Source organism: Plodia interpunctella, chromosome 15 (assembly GCF_027563975.2).
Source record: "Plodia interpunctella isolate USDA-ARS_2022_Savannah chromosome 15, ilPloInte3.2, whole genome shotgun sequence".
NCBI classification, from domain to species: domain Eukaryota; kingdom Metazoa; phylum Arthropoda; class Insecta; order Lepidoptera; family Pyralidae; genus Plodia; species Plodia interpunctella.
In genome coordinates, this window is record NC_071308.1 from 8,681,491 (window position 1) to 8,700,650 (window position 19,160).

At 36.1% G+C, this 19,160-nt stretch overlaps 2 protein-coding genes across 17 annotated transcripts; both read left to right on the top strand.

Moving 5' to 3' along the window:
- The first annotated feature begins 1,433 nt into the window (after positions 1 to 1,433).
- On the top strand, positions 1,434 to 15,234 carry LOC128675862 (protein groucho-like). Of its 13 annotated transcripts, none has more exons than XM_053755575.1 (18): positions 1,434 to 1,850; positions 2,239 to 2,336; positions 2,739 to 2,802; positions 2,903 to 2,947; positions 3,200 to 3,352; positions 4,159 to 4,191; positions 6,637 to 6,768; positions 7,162 to 7,266; positions 7,587 to 7,724; positions 8,184 to 8,237; positions 8,776 to 8,895; positions 9,630 to 9,808; positions 10,155 to 10,416; positions 11,439 to 11,618; positions 12,071 to 12,149; positions 12,338 to 12,502; positions 12,762 to 12,961; positions 13,370 to 15,234. In XM_053755575.1, the coding sequence occupies exons 1-18, from the start codon at positions 1,809 to 1,811 to the stop codon at positions 13,475 to 13,477; spliced, it is 2,157 nt and encodes a 718-aa protein (XP_053611550.1). In that variant the 5' UTR covers positions 1,434 to 1,808; the 3' UTR covers positions 13,478 to 15,234. The 13 variants fall into 13 exon arrangements, with proteins under 13 accessions (XP_053611550.1, XP_053611555.1, XP_053611559.1 ...); XM_053755580.1 differs by having other exon boundaries at positions 7,587 to 7,709; XM_053755584.1 differs by having other exon boundaries at positions 7,587 to 7,697.
- Positions 15,235 to 15,404: 170 nt separating this feature from the next.
- Positions 15,405 to 18,748, top strand: LOC128675864 (arrestin domain-containing protein 3-like). 4 transcript variants are annotated; one of them, XM_053755589.1, is made up of 6 exons: positions 15,405 to 15,709; positions 16,611 to 16,745; positions 17,046 to 17,347; positions 17,428 to 17,595; positions 18,001 to 18,183; positions 18,636 to 18,748. In XM_053755589.1, exons 1-6 carry the CDS (start codon positions 15,592 to 15,594, stop codon positions 18,732 to 18,734), a joined length of 1,005 nt encoding a protein of 334 aa, XP_053611564.1. In that variant the 5' UTR covers positions 15,405 to 15,591; the 3' UTR covers positions 18,735 to 18,748. The 4 variants fall into 4 exon arrangements, with proteins under 4 accessions (XP_053611564.1, XP_053611565.1, XP_053611566.1 ...); XM_053755590.1 differs by having other exon boundaries at positions 17,049 to 17,347; XM_053755591.1 differs by having other exon boundaries at positions 17,148 to 17,347.
- The last annotated feature ends 412 nt before the right edge of the window (positions 18,749 to 19,160 follow it).

Consider the following 19,160-nt stretch of genomic DNA (forward strand, 5'->3'; position numbering starts at 1 on the left):
TTGCCACCAGACGCCGCACGCCGTCGTACTTTCTGTGAGTGGATACTCTCGCACTCTGAAGCCATAATTTTATGGACAGACGAGGCAATGTTTACCCGTGTTGGTATTTATAATCAACACAACGAGCATTGGTGGTCATATAACAATGAACATAAAATTAAAGAAAATCACCACCAACATCGTTTTGAGCGTAAATGTGTGGGCCGGGATATTAGGCGACCAGATACTCGGGCCTTACTTCATCGAGGGGCGGCTTACGGGTGGTACCTACCAAGACATGCTGCAATTCGCCGTTTTGCATCACAGAGACTTTTACGTACAGCAGGACGGTGCACCACTCCATTATGCCCATGCTGTGAAGCAACATTTAAACAGAACATACCCAAATCGTTGGATCGGTCGTGAAGGCCCCGTCGCATGGCCACCTCGGTCACCAGACTTGACGCCCTTAGACTTTTATTTGTGGGGTGAAGTGAAAAGACTTGTTTATATTGAAGAGGCCCAAAGCCTCGATATGTTAAAACACAAATAGTGCGTGCATTTGACACAGTGAAAATAGACACTTAATAACTAGTGCTTAATAAGTTAAAAGGTAATTTATAAAAAGAGCCAGGATCTGCTTAGAAAAAGACGGTTTACATTTCGAACAAAAGTATTGTGACTGATAGTGTAGGTGCCCTCGTAACTACACGTAAGTTGATTTTAGTGAACGAAAAAATACGCGTCTTATTATTTTCGACAAAGAATATAATACATAAATTTAGACACTGGGTAAAAAATCATTCTGTATAAGAACATTACATTGAAGATGTCTTCTGTGACACGCTCTCATATTTATTACAATTACGAATACTTATAGACATGGAATTAGTAGGTACTCCGACGAAGTACTTACTAAATCCACGCATATAGAATAGATAGAATGATGATGACGTCGATCCTTTAAGAATTTTGAACTCGCCGTAAATGATTTTAAACATAGAATGGAAATAATACAGAATGGATGTATGGCAAATACGGAAATAATTCCAATGTATGGGTTAATTTTCTTTTTAATATTTTTATTTATCTTCATTGACAGCCTTTTATAAATCCCACTTGATATAGGCCTCTCTCGTTACGCAGCGTAATCAAATAAGATAGCAAAATGTCCATAACTTACGTCATGTAAGCTTTCAAATGCCATGTAATGTAGCATTTAACCATATGCCACGCGCTCTCCTTCCCTAGCTAAAGTCTTACCCAAATTTTTAACGAGTACTACTACTACAACTACATGGCAACTTTACCTTAATTATAGACATTATAGAACTGACAGTTAAGTCAGTGTTGCCATTACAATAAATTATTGTGATATTTAAATACACGTTTCGTTTAAAGCAAGACGAGAATACCATCCTAAACACAATGGAATAGATGACTGATGTTGATGGATGACATGACTTGACAGCCGAACAAAAATTACGGCGTGGATTTATGGTTAAAATTTTGCGGAACTGTCTGTTGCTTGTTTTATTTAATATCTTGTTAATTTTGATAAAGTTTTATGCACTTTACATTACCTTTACTGGTAATTGTTTCTTAAAGTTGTTAATGTTACTATAATGACCGATATTTTGAAAGTTTTAAGACAAAGTTTGTGCGTATCATTCAGCGTAGCGCGTAAGTCGAGCTCCCCGGTGTTTGGTGTATTATAGCAGCGGCAGACCGTAATTTATGAAATGGTGCCGATGTTTTTCGCTAGCGGGTCTAAAGAGAACATCATTTGTTTGTGATTATTCATTTATATTGAGCACAAGGGCTGAGAAATGTATCCAACTCCGTCGCGGCATCCGGCCGCCGCGGTAAGGGTTTGTGTTATTTTTCTTGACCTTATACTTGCTAAGTAGTTTTATATGTGCTTTTATATGATTGAAGAAACTAGTGATTGTAAAGCCATATCTTTAGAAACAATACATTGATATTTATGTATTTGACCACAAATTTTCATATGACACTTATTGAATTTGAGGTGGTCTCACAATCTGCAAAAGCTACTGTACAAGAAGTAAATGTTTATCAATGAATAAATAAAATTTAGCACAAAGCCTCTTTCTTTGTATGTTTAAGTCATTCCCAATATTTACAGTCATGTAGAAGCACTTTAAGAATGATAAAACAAATGTCTAAATAGGTATTAGCTTTTGGTTGTTTGATTTCTTTAGGCTACCTTATTGTGTCTGTTTTGTGTTATTCCAGGGGCCGCAACCAACAGCAGGGTCTATTAAATTTACCATTGCGGACACATTGGAAAGGATAAAAGAGGAATTCAACTTTTTACAAGCTCAATATCACAGGTGAAATGTTTAGATGTAAAATTTAATTTGTTGAATTTAATTTGTTGAACTTAATTTTTTTTTTTATTATGTAGCAGGGTTTAGTGAGGTTGTCATCAATTATCTCCTGAAGCAACTCATCTTTGTCTATTTTACTAACTTCAAAACAGAACAGTGATTATCTATTTGTTGAAAGCCTTTCTTTTTCACATTTGTGATGGTTAGTGGATTCTGCCTGTCCACACACTGCATAAAATTGCTTATCTTATGGATCTATCATGTGATTTTAGCACACTGCCTACTAACTGCACTATCATGGTTATATATAGATTAAAGAGTAAAGGATCCTCATTAAAGTATATTAATATATCTATTGAATTTGAATTATTTTAAAACTAATTATGTAATTTTTTGTATTTACAGTTTAAAAATAGAATGTGAAAAGTTGGCCAGTGAAAAAACAGAAATGCAAAGACATTATGTGATGGTAATTGTTTCAGTATTTACCTACTCTTTATTTCATCATATCATTCTATAGATTAGAAACATGATTTACTGACTAACATCTGAAATATTTTTATTTTCAGTATTATGAAATGTCTTACGGCTTGAATGTGGAAATGCATAAACAGGTATTTTTTTGAGTATTATTATGGAACATTGTATGGGTAAATGGTATGGTCGATTTTTAGTTAAGATTATTTCTATAATCACCAAAATAATAACATAAGTGTAAAAAAAATACCCCATTGGTACCATTATTAGTAGAATGTCTCATATATAAATATGTATAGTGAAATCTTACATTTATTTGTGTTCATACTCATTTAATTTCTGAAAGTTTTTTATTTTATTAAATAAAAATTTTACCTTTTTGACTACAGACTGAGATAGCAAAACGGCTTAGCGCAATAATTGGCCAGGTACTTCCTTTTCTGGCCCAAGAGCACCAGCAACAAGTGGCTTCAGCAGTCGAGAGAGCAAAGCAAGTCACCATGTCTGAACTTAATGCTATCATCGGGGTGAGTATCAAATATGTAAGTTGCCAGAAAAGCAGGTAATCTGTATAGTAAAAGCTATCTCAATAATTATTTACTTAATAGACACAGTTCGAAATAATTTTATAGTAATACTGTCTGGGATTCATTTAACAAAATTATGTGAAAAGCTTAACATAGAGGATGTTACTGTAGTTGTTGTTCATCCTATTTGTCAAACTCTGCGTTTTATTTATTTTTATTAATGTGGCCAAGCAGGCAAAAAGACTATGGCCTACTGTAAAAGCCACAACCTATGGACGCCTGCAACATCACGGGTGTCACACGCATGGTGCCCACTTTGTACCCTAGGATCTTTTGCCACAGGACCTGTTATTACAATGCCTCTCCAAAATGTTATGTCACTCATACGCTGTGCAGTTATGAATTAGCTAGCATTACTGGTGGAGAGGGTAGGTGTGAATGGGCCTGATTCTATGTGTCTAGGATAGTATATGTGCTATTTGGCTTTAAATCCTGCTAAATATCTATATATAAGTATTAAAATAGCAAGGCAATTGTTGTTGCGACTTGATTCTCAATTATAGTAATTTTCCTTACCCTTTATTTTTTTGAAATTGGCTTTTTACATTTAGTTTTTTACTAATAACGTCATGAAAGAAATCAGTATTGAAAAGAAATTGTTTACAGTATGTTACTTTAATATGACAAAAAATATTTTTAATTTTGTTTAAAAAAAAGTTTGTAAATTCATCAAATGATTTATTTTGGAGAACTTATAACGTAAAGTATTTTTTGTTGTTGTTGTAAGAAAAAGAATAAATTTTTTTTATTGTTGTCTGCAGCAACAACAACAACAAGGTCTACAACAGCTCCTTGTAAGTTCAGATATTGTGCTTGATACATGTCTGTTGTGATTAACATTTTTTTTTTCATTCATTTTTGTTGCTGGTTAATATCCACATTTCCACTCTTCGGTTTTATCAAGCATTTTTCATATATCATGGTTTATTTTTAGAGTTCCGTCCGTATCTGCATAAGAAAACGGCACCCTTAATGGATCATTTTGTTGTCTGTCTGTTAAGTTCCTCAGGAACACGCAAATACTCTATACTTTTCAGCTGTGAAAAAGTTAGACAATTTATGTTACATTTAATCACAAAATAAATATTTTCAGTGATATTAGTCGTTATTTTCATTTTATAAAAAAATGTTATCCGCTCGCTTTAGGATTGGAATCTAGAATTCACATATCTACGTATACGGTACGGAACCCTGTGCGCGCGAGTCCGGTTCACAGTTTCTTTCTTTTAATGTTTATGACAGTAAAATGAGGTTCGGGGAAATAACTTATGTGTAGCACAGCCACTTACGTATTTTTGATAAGTAGAAACAATAATATCAATATGGATGGGTAAGTATATGTATTTGCATGTAAAAAAAGGTTAAGAATGGTGTTCAAACATAGTATTATAGAACAAATAAATTTACTTTGAAACGACACAAATTGCCATAAATATACATCAATAGGTAGTATTGTAATGGGTGTACTAATCTTTAAATTAATATGCACACACATGCCTACTATAGTTAGATTCCACTCTTAAGTTTTAACTTAACCATCACATCACAGTTTGGTTTTAGAGGGTAAATATAAAATATATTTCAGTTGCTATAGCGATATATGTTTGATACTGTTCTGTATTTGTATGTGAACTTAAAAAAAGAAGTCCGGTCACGTCTGTCGGTATGAACGCGATAAATTCTAAAACTACCGGACGGATTTTTGCACGGTTTTCACGAATAGATGTGCTTTCTAAGGAGGTTTAGGACCGCGAGCCGGGACAGGCCGCTAGTAATAATAAAAAAATCATTACCACGAGTTGTCTTGAACACATTCATCCTTATTGGTATTAAAACAGACTTTTGCAGATATGCGTAATATCTGCAAAAGTCTATATACCACGGCTTTATCACGTGTAGATTTTTTTTATTTTAGGATGATTTTAGGTTATTGAAAATACTTTATCATTGAAGTCTAGCAAGAATAATATTATGCATACCAACGTAAAGTATGCCAATATTTTTTCTACTTTTTGGCGATAATTATTAAATTAACATACAATCAAGTGGGCTCATTTTATTTAAATGTGTGTTTGAACGTGACATGACACATATAATATTATACGATGAGTTCTATCATGTTTTGTTTTGGATGACTTTAAAACAATCACCTAAAATCTTGTAAACACGGTCCTATTTACATGGCGTGGACTCGTAGTCTTATTTTCAATTATTTTTTAATTTAAATATTTTTCAAAGAGCGGATTATTAATCATCCACTAAATATATGTTCAGAAATAAATATTTACCTACAAAAAATATTACATTTATTATGGTGTGATAGATGCCCACTTTCAGTATATTTTCGGGTGATTCGAAAGCTTTACTCCTAGCCTTGTCTTAGAATACATATTAGTACAAGTAGTCTTGCTCTTTAATAACTCTAATATACCTATATTGTGTCTAAAAATATATTTATTATATATTTATGGGGTAAAACTTTTCGAATTAACGTCTTAAAATGAGATCTAGGGCATAGCCATTCCCTTACCCAATTATATCTCCGTAATATTTCATAAAAATGTTCAACATTTATTTAATTGTGATCACATATCACAAGGCTATCATAAATCCCAAAGTAAATGTTTTTATCATTGAGCAATTTGTTAATTTGCTGTGCATACGACGCTGTGTATTCATGACTTTTTATACATATTTGCATATGAGTTAAGTTTCACCGTTTCTAGAATGTTAACTATCTGTTTGATTTCGTTTGACATACTAATACAACTTACTAATAGGCGACCATTAGAGAGTGAGTGAATAAATTTAGAAAATACCTTGTTTCTCTGTTTACAAACTAATAACAGTCTTCCACAAGTATGGTCTACCAGGGAGAGATTTGGAGATAATGTAGTATTTTATAATACTTTATTTACATTGATCAACGGTGGCGGGTTAAGACACGATGTAGCCTACATTTTAGTAGGTAGTTTTTATTTTGTAGCTGAAAAAGTATAATATGAGATTTGGTACTGTTGTACCAAAACTTAAAACTCTCTCATACGTTATACTTTTTCGATTCGCAAGATAACTCACAATCATATCAGGCGCCATCTAGCCAACCAAAATTTTAGTTTTCTCTTCCTTTCGTTCAAGATCTTGGCTATGTATATTAAGTGATACCAGTATGTGACCACTCTTATCGCATTTTCGTTTTCATCATTGTGGTCATCCATTTTGTTTTTTTTTTTTTGCAGCAACAAATCCACGCGCAAGCAGGGCTGGGCGCGCACGGAGTGGGGTCCGCGGCGGGGCTGCTAGGGGCGGGTGTTTTGTTCCCGGGAGCAGGCCCCCCTCCCCCGCCGCATCTGCCGCCCCCCGCTCATAAGGTCAATTTATTTTTGCTGATTATTTCGTCCATTTGAGCTCAGGCCTTTCAGTTACGGTGTCGCAATGAATGTTGTCCTTGTCACATAACAATATTTTGTCTTGTACCAGCTTTAAGCCTCCACTATTTTATATACAAAACATAAGTATGACCCACTTGTTATGTTTTTATCCATACAGTCTATATTGAAAACCTCTACGCGGAGCAAATGTGCGGGTTGGACACGTGGTGGACGGTGGGTTGCTCTCGAAGTTGTATAATAATAATTTTGAAATTAGTGTGGAGTGTCATGAACTCATAGACAGAACAGAGGCATCTAGGTTGTCTGTAGTTTTAGTTATAAGCGTTAGTTTTTAGTTAGGTGGTAGTATTGAATAAAATAATTCGTTTACAGGTGGAGTTACCCCCGCCGGCGGACATCAAACCACCTCTTCTAGGCGCTGTGCCCCCAGTACCACCGCATCCTCACCCGCCCCGCGACGACGCCAGATTGCAACAGGTGTACTATTTTATTATAGCCTTTTAACGAAAACAACTACAAACAGACTTAATCCGTCCCTAAGTTTATTATTGTGGCCGTCCAAATCAAAAGGGATCTTATGGCGCCCGGCACTTACGCCATTATTGCCGATGTTTTGTATTCGAACAACGGCAATAAAGGCCTAAGTGCCAGCCGCCATAAGGTCCCTTTTGATTTGGACGGCCACATATGTTTGTTCGCTAGAAATTTATTTCTATTGATATATTTATATTAATCAATATTTATATTGATTTTAGTACATAATCTAATTGGAAATTAATTGTTTCTTTTAAATCCAGTTAATGTTACAGAGGCGTTCCGTTTCCCCGCACGAAAGGGAACAGAAATACCGGCCACGCTCGCCGGCCGAGCCCGAAGCGTTGGACGTCAAACGTAGGAAGGAGGAGAAGGTACTCAGTCATGTGAGTCTGTGTAGTGTATGTGTCGCTTCAGTGTTGCTTCTCGCTTTTATGTCAGCCTAGTACTTGCTCATCGGGTAGGCTCTACATGCACACATTTTTTATTTTCGTTTTACAGTCGAGTGATAAAAAATAATAATAAATTATATTTAATTATTTTTTTTATCATTTATTAAAAGACTTTATAAAACTGTTACCTAATGTTAACAAAATTTATACAATCAGAAATATATGTCAATAACATTACAATATTTACTAGTTCCTCTTCTTTCTAAAAAAAAAGAAAGTAGAAATGTATCTGTGTGTAGCGCCTTATATCCAAAATTCGAGCATGATGATTGAATTTTTTACAATTTGTTTTCAGTTACATTCAAGCTTTCATTACAATTATTTTTCAAAATATGAATTTATTGCTAGCCAATAACTTATTGTTTATTGTTATTCAAGTGTAAATGAAACAGGTTCTTAATGTTTTAGGACAGCGACGCGGAGAAAAGTGATCAAGATCTTGTTGTAGATGTCGCTAATGAGGTAAGAACATGAAGTGCTGATCTTGACTTTAACTTTAGGTGTGACCTTGTTCGTACGGGCGCCTTTTCAACACCTGTTTAAAAAAGCTTTGGAATAGAACACGATTGCAGAGTCGGGCCGGTTACAATTTATTTTCAGCTTTTTTGCTTAAGACGTGGGCAAGTATTGAGAGGTGGGCAGGGTTCATCAACCCCTCTTGCTACGCCCATTTATTATGATACAAACCCTCTCTTGCGTCCTTAGAACTCGTTGCCGCGTTCATGCGTAAAAACAAGAAATCGTCAGTATACAAGATATATTTTTTCTATTTTATCTCCGATTAAAACTCTGCTTATTTATCATTAATTTAAAATATGGAATCTCGTTCGCGTATTCTCAGACGGCCAGCTGAAAATCAGCTGTTACTCCCAGTTAATTAAATAAATAAAAATAAATGTAAAGTTATTATAGAAAGCGCTTAGCTGAGTTGTGGCCCTTTTGAGCTGTGGTGCACAAATATATTATGTTTTATATTAATATATTACGATGTTATTTGTAGGAAGAAAGAGGATCGCCCAGCGTACGCACGGACGGCGGAGAGAGGGCGGAAAATGGCCCGCGACCTCCTTCGCGGTCGGGGTCCTCTTCTAGTAGATCTACACCCAAGAGTTCCAAAGATGTGAGTATTATGGATAGATACGTGAATAATTTGGTCTTACCGTTTTCCCGGTTCTTAGCCGTAGAGCGTCGGAACCCAAGGTCCGCTTTGTTACTTTTTCTCCTCGGTTCAGCAAACTTAGTTGTCAGATCTTTGGTACGTTTATCATCTTTGTCAAATATTAAATTTGTCAACAAGGTATATTAACGTTTCTATCTAGTGCAGTTTACACAATAAATTACAGAAGGGTGGTTCTCAGAGTGTTTCGACCGCATTGTTATTACAATTTTTCCAATTTTAACATTTATCGGTGCTGTGGTAATGTTAATTACATGAATTATTTATTTTGGCAACTATTCCTTCCTCAAGAAAATTGACGGATCGTAATGACAGCGCGGTCGCAGCGGTCGAAACATTCCGAAAACCATTCAGAAGGAGGAGAAATAAATACATTTTCATATTAATATTAGCATATGGATTCAAAACTGGAATACTGTGTATATTGTAGTAATGCCAGTGTACCACACTGTCGCCGAACTCGGACACATCCGACTGGAATGCGTGAACATTGCGTAGTTAGTATGAGTGCTTTTATTTACCGCAATGAAAAACCAGCAATGTACACCGGATCCGTCAAAGTTTGGTTCAAACTGTTTGGCAACATTGTGGAGCTGGCATAATACTATGTATGTCGGCGAATAATGTCGACTCGGGCTCTAAAGCGAATAAATGAATTGTAATTTGGAACGTGTCAGGAGAAGCCCGGCACGCCGACCGCGAAGTCGGGTCGCGCGCCGACGCCGACGGGACCCGCGCGGTACGGGTTCCCGTACGCGTACCGTCCCGCCGGCGCCGCGCCCTACGACGCGCCCCACGCGCCCCACGCGCCCCACGCGCCCCACGCGAGGCCCAACGGGATCGGACCCACCAAGTCGTAAGTGTTCTTCTGATTACGTAGGACTGGCGGTATGGGATCCATGAATCTTGAGTATTTTATAGTATGCGGTATATGTTTTACATGTATTAATTAAGATCGGTTGGCTGTAACATCGTAATTTGGGGTAGTGATATCTATCCACCTATCGTCAATTCCTCTCACGCTATTGTAGGTTGACTGTAAGACATCCCTACATGGAATAAGTCCACCGTGTCTTCGTAGTTTGTATCTTTTTTGTATTATTTTCAATTTATATAGTTATTTTTACAAACATTACACCATTACTCAAATTTATGTTATGTTCTTTTTTATATGTATTAAATTTTATTTTTTCTTTTCACAGTGCATATTCCTACCACTCTTGCGGGGGTCCCCTCCAACCAGTAGGATTTCCAGCCGATGCATTACTAGCTCCTGGGGTCCCTAGGGCTGTCAGACAAGCAACTTCGTTACCCCATGGAGAAGTTGTGTGCGCGGTAGCCCTGTCACTGACTGGGGGAGCGAGACGTGCATATACAGGAGGAAAGGGATGCGTGAAGCTGTGGGATATTAGCAATCCTGGGTCGCCGGCTGCGCTAGAGCCGTTATCTCAGTTGGATTGTTTGGTAAGTGTTTTAAATTTTGTTGCTGGATAGTCTTTCCGAGACGATCATTCGTCTCGGAAAAAATTATTTCATTCAATATCATAGGAGATATCTAATGATATCTCCTATGATAATGAATAGAGAAAGATAATTCTTTCTCTATACTCTTTGTACGTTTGTGTTACGGCTAAACTTAGAAGTGCGGCTAGACCAAGGTACAGGTAGTACCAGGTACTTGAAAACCCTTAATTATGATGACACTGAAAAGCTTCTTACTCCATTAAAATGACTGATCTCCAATTTAATTCCAAATTTTAACTCAACGTTTTCGTTTTTCCGTATTGCAAAGATCTAAAGTTTGAACATATAGTTATACATTAATTTATTTTATTCATTTATTTCATATATGTAAAAATCTATTTACTACTATATACTCAACATTATTATTATTACTTTTTTACCACTACACCCACGAAATACACTCACTCCGCGCAAACACACGCAACTCCTTGTTTTTATATAACCGAGTTTGTAACAAAGTAAGTTAAAATATTTTGACTTTGTTTAAGTATCTTTGATTCTCATATGTTCTGGCACATCAACAAGTCAATCAATATCCAAACTAGCATATTTTAGTTTTCTACTCTAACCTTGTGTGATTCTTGGTGATCTGTATTACAAGTTTCTTTGAAACTTATCTCGGACACCATTCTCTCACAATTTCTAGCATTAAGGAAACTGTTCTTTAGTTTTAAGGATAATACCTCTAGTAACAATTGTGTGAGATGAATAAAGATATATATTATATTATATTATATTACAGCCGGTCTGTAGCTTACCTACAGGCGACCGACCTAGTACTCTTGAGCTAGTATGTACATAAGAACTTTACATAATGTATGTACATACGTATCATGTAATATGATACGTATGTACATAAGAACTTATTTTTGGGCTAACGCAATCTGCGTGATTTGTCCATATATATTTATTATATCCATATATGATATATATGTATACAGCAACATATATTATATATACAGCAACGCGACAACTACATTCGCTCAGTGAAGCTGCTGCCGGACGGGCGCACGCTGATCGTGGGCGGGGAGGCCTCCAACCTGTCCATCTGGGACCTCGCCGCGCCCACACCGCGCATGCGCGCTGAGCTCACCTCCTCGGCTCCCGCGTGCTACGCGCTGGCCATCAGCCCGGACTCCAAGGTACGACCAAGGAGCGTAAAGAACAGGTAACACCATGGAAACCATAGGATGTATACCCGGAGACCATGAAGGAAGTTAACAGTGGAAAACCTGCAAGGAAAGATTAACGTAGAAGTGTGCTGATTGTGATATGAATTTGATGGAAGATAAGTAATAAAATAAACAAACATCGGGAGACGATGAATTGTTCTACTTCTTATCGTCTGTACTGGCGTCAGGTTTCTACTAGGCGAGCATGAACGAGAAGGGTTTACGCTATTTCCGCGGGGTCCAACGCTGACCGCGGATGGATTGATTGCTACTAGGAGATAATGAGATATAAGTGAGCGGGGAGTAATGACTTTAACAGCCAAGGAAGTATTTGTCATTACTCCAAACACTGGTTGTGGGCGGGGAGACCTTGGGGCCAGTGAAAATCCTTCCTTGACTATTAGACTGTGTTTTATTTTCAGGTATGCTTCAGTTGCTGTTCAGACGGCAACATAGCTGTGTGGGATCTCCAGAATCAAACTTTAGTTAGACAATTCCAAGGTATTTTATTATTTTGTTTAAAGTAGCCAAAACTCGAATAATGTTAAAACCTCCTGATTTTAAAGACAATCTTTGCAAAAGTTCTCTTGTATTTTGTTGCTACTACTAGGAGAGCATGAATCTAAAGAGGAAATAAAAATCAAGAGACAAACATTTGAATAAAGATTAACTTTATTTTTTTCGGGCAGGCCATACAGACGGCGCGTCCTGCATAGACATAAGTCCGGACGGCACGCGGCTGTGGACGGGAGGTCTGGACAACACCGTGCGCTCGTGGGATCTGCGCGAGGGCCGCCAGCTGCACCAGCACGACTTTAACAGCCAGATATTCTCGCTCGGGTACTGTCCCACCGGTGAGTTACTCTTTCTTCTACGTATATTTGTATATAATATAATATTAGCGACCCGCTGCGGCTTCGCACGGGTGCAATGTTATGCATGTTACTTATATATAAACCTTCCTCTGGAATCTCTCTGCTTATTAAAAAACAAAATCCGTTGCGTAGTTTTAAAGATGTAAGCACACATAGACGACTTAGTTTATTCTATATAGTGATTTTTTTAAGCAGGCAAGTAGGCAATGAATGTAATTTATGACCGGTGTCATGTCAGGCTCGTGGCTGGCGGTGGGCATGGAGAACTCGCACGTGGAGGTGCTGCACGCGGGCAAGCCGGACCGCTACCAGCTGCTGCTGCACGAGTCGTGCGTGCTGTCGCTGCGCTTCGCGCTCAGCGGCAAGTGGTTCGTGTCCACGGGCAAGGACAACCTGCTCAACGCCTGGCGCACGCCCTACGGCGCTAGTATATTCCAGGTTCGATTGTCTATTTTTACTTTACAAGCTTTTATTTAACTTGCAATGTAACTTACTACGTATGTGACTATGACTATTCGGGTGGAAGTTTGCAACTTAATTTTTGAAGCAGATATCTTCGACCGATCGAGCTGAAATTTTGTATGACAATGCATTATTATGATAAGCATGCACCCAGGAACGGCTCCAGACGTGGGAGCTCCTCAACGGTTTGTTGCACGGACATGTTATTTTTGTCACACATTGAATGCAATAAGATGTCTGTGACAACAATAAAAGCTTACAGCAAAAATGTCATTTTTGTAAAAAAAAATTATGCAATATAATGGATGTAATATGTTGTTCTGTAACAATAATGACACTCTAATACTTTGAAAAAACCATTTTCCATCTTGACCTTTGTTACAGTCTAAAGAATCATCGTCGGTGTTGAGTTGCGACATCTCCTCGGACGACAAGTTCATAGTGACGGGGTCCGGGGACAAAAAGGCGACCGTGTACGAGGTTATGTATTGAGGACTGCAATCTCATAGATACTGTGACTGACGGTTACTGCCGCTGGCGGGCCGCCCACTGGAAATCGTGTAGATTTAACACAAAGTGGTCTTAGCAAGAACGTATCATTATATCAACAATGTCCAAATTTATGTGGAATTTTTAAAGGCAGATTTTTAATAAAATTAAGAGTGAGATGTGAAATTGTGATGAAATAAAACCGTAAGTCCATTTCAAGATTGTGTTTTGTCATGGATTTTGTTTCCACATTCAGTAAATGGCAAAAATACTTGAACTTCAAGTCAAATATATACAATACACCATAAATATACACAATTTTCATTGAACGCCCGACATTTTCGGCATTACGTGTAATTTTAGCTGTAAGGAAATAGATCAATGTTGCACCGTTAAACGTGGATATTTTAGCGTTATTGTATATTTTTATAATAAAATAAGAAATTAATTTTTATTATTTTGTAAGTTTAGTTAATATCGGCGGTCCATTTTTAGTGTTTATCGTATCAAATTTTTACAGATTTATAAGACTATGAAGGCTTATAGAGATTTTTTGTAATCTGGCAAATTTATTGAGCTGCTATAACTAGGTTGTTATGTCCTATTTTTATCGATATAATCGTTTTATTTGTATGTGACTTACTTTACGACTGAAATTGTATGAAAATATTTTATTATATTTTCAAAAATTACATTACATGAAAGTATTTTCGTGAAATGATTTTATTTGAATATCGATTAATGTGAAAAACTCGAATGTTGTGATCAGCAATCCACTCTCATTATTCATTCAAGAAGTAGCCGGCGGTAAATAAAAAGGGGCCAAAAAATAATTACATGTAGGGACCACGGGGGTTTGGATTAACGAAGCAATATATTTCATTAATGTATTTGTAAATTATTTTCAATGTTGATCTTCAACAATTTTTATTGCCCGATTATTTATTTATCGGCGGCATCTGTATATTTTAATGAATCATCGTGTAATATTTTAGATAAAAAAAACGCTTTTCTTTGTCATCTGTACGGTGCGTTATATATTTTATTTTTCTGACGAAATTTAGTAATGTCTGACTATGAATAAATCTGTGATGGTTAGGTTTTGATAATTTTTAAACAACCTTGTAGAAGTACAAGATCAAGTTCCTTATTTTAATGCAAATTTTGTTCGTCAAGATCATTTGAGCGTTATCTAGGTTGATTACCATACGATAATCAAAATTTTTATACAAAAAGGAATTCATTTGAATCCAATTTAAAAATTGGAATGTAATACCATGTGATTAGTCCTAAATGAATAGTGTGATGGAGAATTAGTATTTTCTGATCCATACTAATATTACAAATGTGAAAGTGTGTTTGTCCATCTTTCACGTCAAAACGGAGCACTGGATTGAGGTGGTTTTTGGCGTGGAGATAGTTGCAGAACTAAAAAATGGCATAGGGTACTTTTTACCACGAGCGGAGCCGCGGGCACTAACCAGTTTTTTAATATGGTAAAGTAAATAAATAATACGTTGACTGCTGGCAGTGTAGGGAGGTGCACGAGTGATACATTCCATATCCATTACACCACAACCTAAAATAAATTGTCGGTTGTACAAAGTGTGAACACAACATTTTATATAATTCAAATCATTGATTCTTACGTACGATCTATGAATTCCTTTATACGCATTCTTGACATTGTTATTTTCCTATAAAATTGGATTGTATTACTTTAATTATATTTATTATTTCTATTAAAATATTTTATTTTTTCTCCTGTTATGTTAATCAAGCAACGTTTCTCGCGAATACTAACAACAACTGATGACAGACTTTAACATTGGTAAAATAGATCTAATACTTTTTTTTGGAACTGCCCAGTAAAAATGTACATATAAGCAAGAATATATAAATTAAATTAAAAAAAAAAACTTGTAAAAATGATTTAGTTAAACATGTGATCACCATTGTATTTATCAAGGGCATCGTAGTTATCAGTTAATTATCTCGTTAATGATAAATAATCAATAATTGGTAAAGGTGGTGTTACGAGACTGCCAAAACAAATGATTACGTTGACATTATAATTGTTCGTATTTTGGCCAGTTTTAGTGAAAAACAATAACATAATGACCTGGGAAAGTTGCACTGTAATGCTTAATAGTGATTCTACAGGCAGTGTCTACGCAGGGGATATTGTAACAGGAACCGTTACTATGGAGTTTACGAAGAAAAAGTTCATTGAAAGTAAATATTTTTAGCATTCTTGCATCTTCATTACGTTCTGTTATAAATTAAATGAATTGAGAAAAAAGAACACGGAATTGCGAAAAATGCAGTTCAGCATCTATTGGATTTTGTTATAAGTCGTCTTAATAACTTTCGCGCTCATATGTCTGTGTTTGAAACATATTCGGACCCGTGCTTCACCAAAATTCTTCACCTGGGTGAAGCACGGGGACTTCTAAGGTCCCTTGCACCAACTGATGACGTTATTGTCCCTTAGTACAGTCAAGTAAAAAAAATAATACATAATTTAACAAATATTTAATCAATATGGTTTATTTAACGCATTTTTTCCAAAAAATGGCCCAAGGAAATTTCGTTATGAATTAATTGCATTTGCGAATGTAATATAAGATGGTCTTTCTCACAGTGTTCTTTGCGGCGTTGCGGCGTTTAGTTACCGAAGAAAGTCTAGAGACTCGGTATTTTGGGATATCACTGTTAGCAATTTATTCAGGGTAACATGGTTTTTTGAACTCTTTATTGTGTTTAGAATTCTAACTCTCCGTTACGTTATTTGTACGGTGCCTCTCGTTAAATACACACCATTCATCTACATTTTTCCTAATATAATTTTTCTCAAAATATTGAATAAATTCCCGGATCTTCGCATTTTTAAAAGTTTCACTTTCTGACAAAATATATTGCCATCCTTCTGCAATACGATCATGGGGCACTAAAGGCAGGCTGGAACATCTGCAATACGATCATGGGGCACTAAAGGCAGGCTGGAACATCTGCAATACGATCATGGGGCACTAAAGGCAGGCTGGAACATCTGCAATACGATCATGGGGCACTAAAGGCAGGCTGGAACATAGACCTACAATGCGTTTGTAAATTTTATTTTTGATCTTTTCAGATATCGATTTCCAGATAATAGGTTTTGGTGAAGCACAATGGACCAGATCCAAGCCTACAATGCCGTATATAAAGATATATTCGGAGAAGAGAAAACTATTACATATTGAAATGGATGTCTTCGGAAACACCTTTGGTAAATTCGAAACGAGTTAAAGTCAAGGCATTTATTTATAAAATCATATTATGTTTCAAAGACATAAACTAGTAGTATTTCGAAACAAAATAATTTACGTATAGATATAGAAAATTTGGTTCCCAACTTTGAACCTGGTCAATCGTTCCATACTCTTTTTTGGATGGTTTCCTAGGCAAGTAAGGGTTAAGATACTTTGACAGCTGATAGACAACAACAGCTTTCCCAAACGGGGTTTACATGAGACAAGCAGCCGTCGCACGTCGGCATGTCGTAGAATAACAGCCTAATCTTTTTTAGAAGACATTTGGAGCGTCATATCCGGGAGAGCGGTTGCGGTTGTCGTGCTGTTGACTATTCTATCTGAACACAAACTTTATATTCATTTCACAAAAATTACAGGAAGAATTGTCAATCCAGGAATATACCACTTTCCATTTCATTTCACATTGCCTGAAGACCTGCTATCTACGTTCGAGAGCTCCATCGCAAAAGTTCGCTACTCCATCAAAATTAAGATGAAAGGAATGTGGAAACCCAAAATGACGATACCATTTGTAGTATTAGGAAATGTTAATCTCAACAGTATCGAAGAATTCGCGGTAGGTACAACTATCCTCATAGTTTTTATTGAATCAATGGACCAATTACTTCCAATGTTGTATAATTTTGTTTGTTGTAGGTGCCTTCGACACACATATTCCAAAAAACATTTTGGAATTCAAAACATATTTCTGTTAGACTGAAAACATATGAAGGTTTTGCTTCTAAACAAAAAATACCTATGCAATTGAAAATTGATAATGATAAGAAAGCTAGAATTAATAAAATTAAAGTGCAATTAATTCAAGTAAGTTTATGTACTACTATAGGTACTACTTCGCCTACTAGGTATATGTAGTCAGAAATAGTAGCTGTACCTAGTACAAGTTATTTGTTATTGTTTTGCCACTCAACTTTTGAGGGCGTTAGTAGTCATTTCCGCCGCACTTTAGTTATCTGATAATAAAAAAGGATCCTAATCTCCAATCCTAATTTAGAATGGTCCTTATTTATTTTAAATCTTAATTTTATTTTTTTGTTATAAATTGGAAGATTTCCTGCGGGAGTGACAGCAAGCAGCAACTAGTAGAGATTCTTGGAATAAAGAACGGAGGCCTTTGCCCTGCCACGGGAAACATCAGAAGAGACAGCTAGAAAAAGAAAATTGTAAAATCTTAATGTTTATTACTGTTATTTTTAAAACGTATTTCAGAAGGTAAACTACAGCATATTTGACGGCCATGCCGAAGAAGAAAGAACCGTATACCATATAGAACATAATAAATTATCGAACTCGGTTACTGAAACTTGCAATCTTACCTTGGACATACCAAGTACTACGCCGTCTACAGTCTTCACTACGGATGCGATGATTGTAATCTCATATGTTTTGAGAGTACGTTGTAAATATTATTAGCTAACCAAGGCAATATTTCCAAAGAACCTATAACTAAGTAAATGTGAATAGGCCATTTTTTTGGTATATGTGATATAGAGCGAGGTCACTAAGCAAAGGCGCCACTGTGTTCAACACGTAAAATGTGAACAGTAGCGTCCTCATTTGAAATAAATTAAGCGACAAAAATTTAAAAAATATGCTTTCGAGAACGTTTATCCAGAACCATGGAATTAGTAGGTACCTACTCCGTACACGAAGTATTACTAAATCCATGTCCAGAACACAGACAGATTTAAGAACGTGATCCCATGGAATTAGGAGGTACTCCGTTACTTATTAAATGTATGCGTGATCCAGAAAGATGTTTTTGCAATCATCTGTCATCATTTATACCAAGAAAAAGGTACTATGATGAAGGCATGATATCTATATAGGTACTATTTTTGCAGGTGGAGATCATCTTCCTCTTTCATGCTACTCTTTATGAAAATATACCTGTAACAATAGCTACAGTACCGGTTATTCACAACGAATTTGGAGATCAATAAAATTTTAGTTCACACTGGTTTTTATTATTTACTAGGTATAGAACATATTAAGTCTATCCCTCAAATACTCTAGATTCAGTATGGACTACAGTTTTAACTTTCCATGAGATAAATATTTTGTGAGAAAGTTTATTTTTTACTCTTTTACACTATAACAATTTTTAAGCCTAATATTCTAAAGCATATTGGCGGCTTATGGGTGGCCCAAGGGCCACCCCGCCGCACCCTAACCTACTGTACACTATAGCTTTATGCAAATCAAAATTATGGTAAAATACATTAGCCTAAACTATAATTATGCTTATTGAAAAGGTATGCCAAAAAACAAATATGTCAAAATATTATTATGTCACAATATATGCGTAACTCGTTATGCTAAATTAAATTAGGATAAAAAGTTATGCGAAAAAAAAAGGATCCCAAATA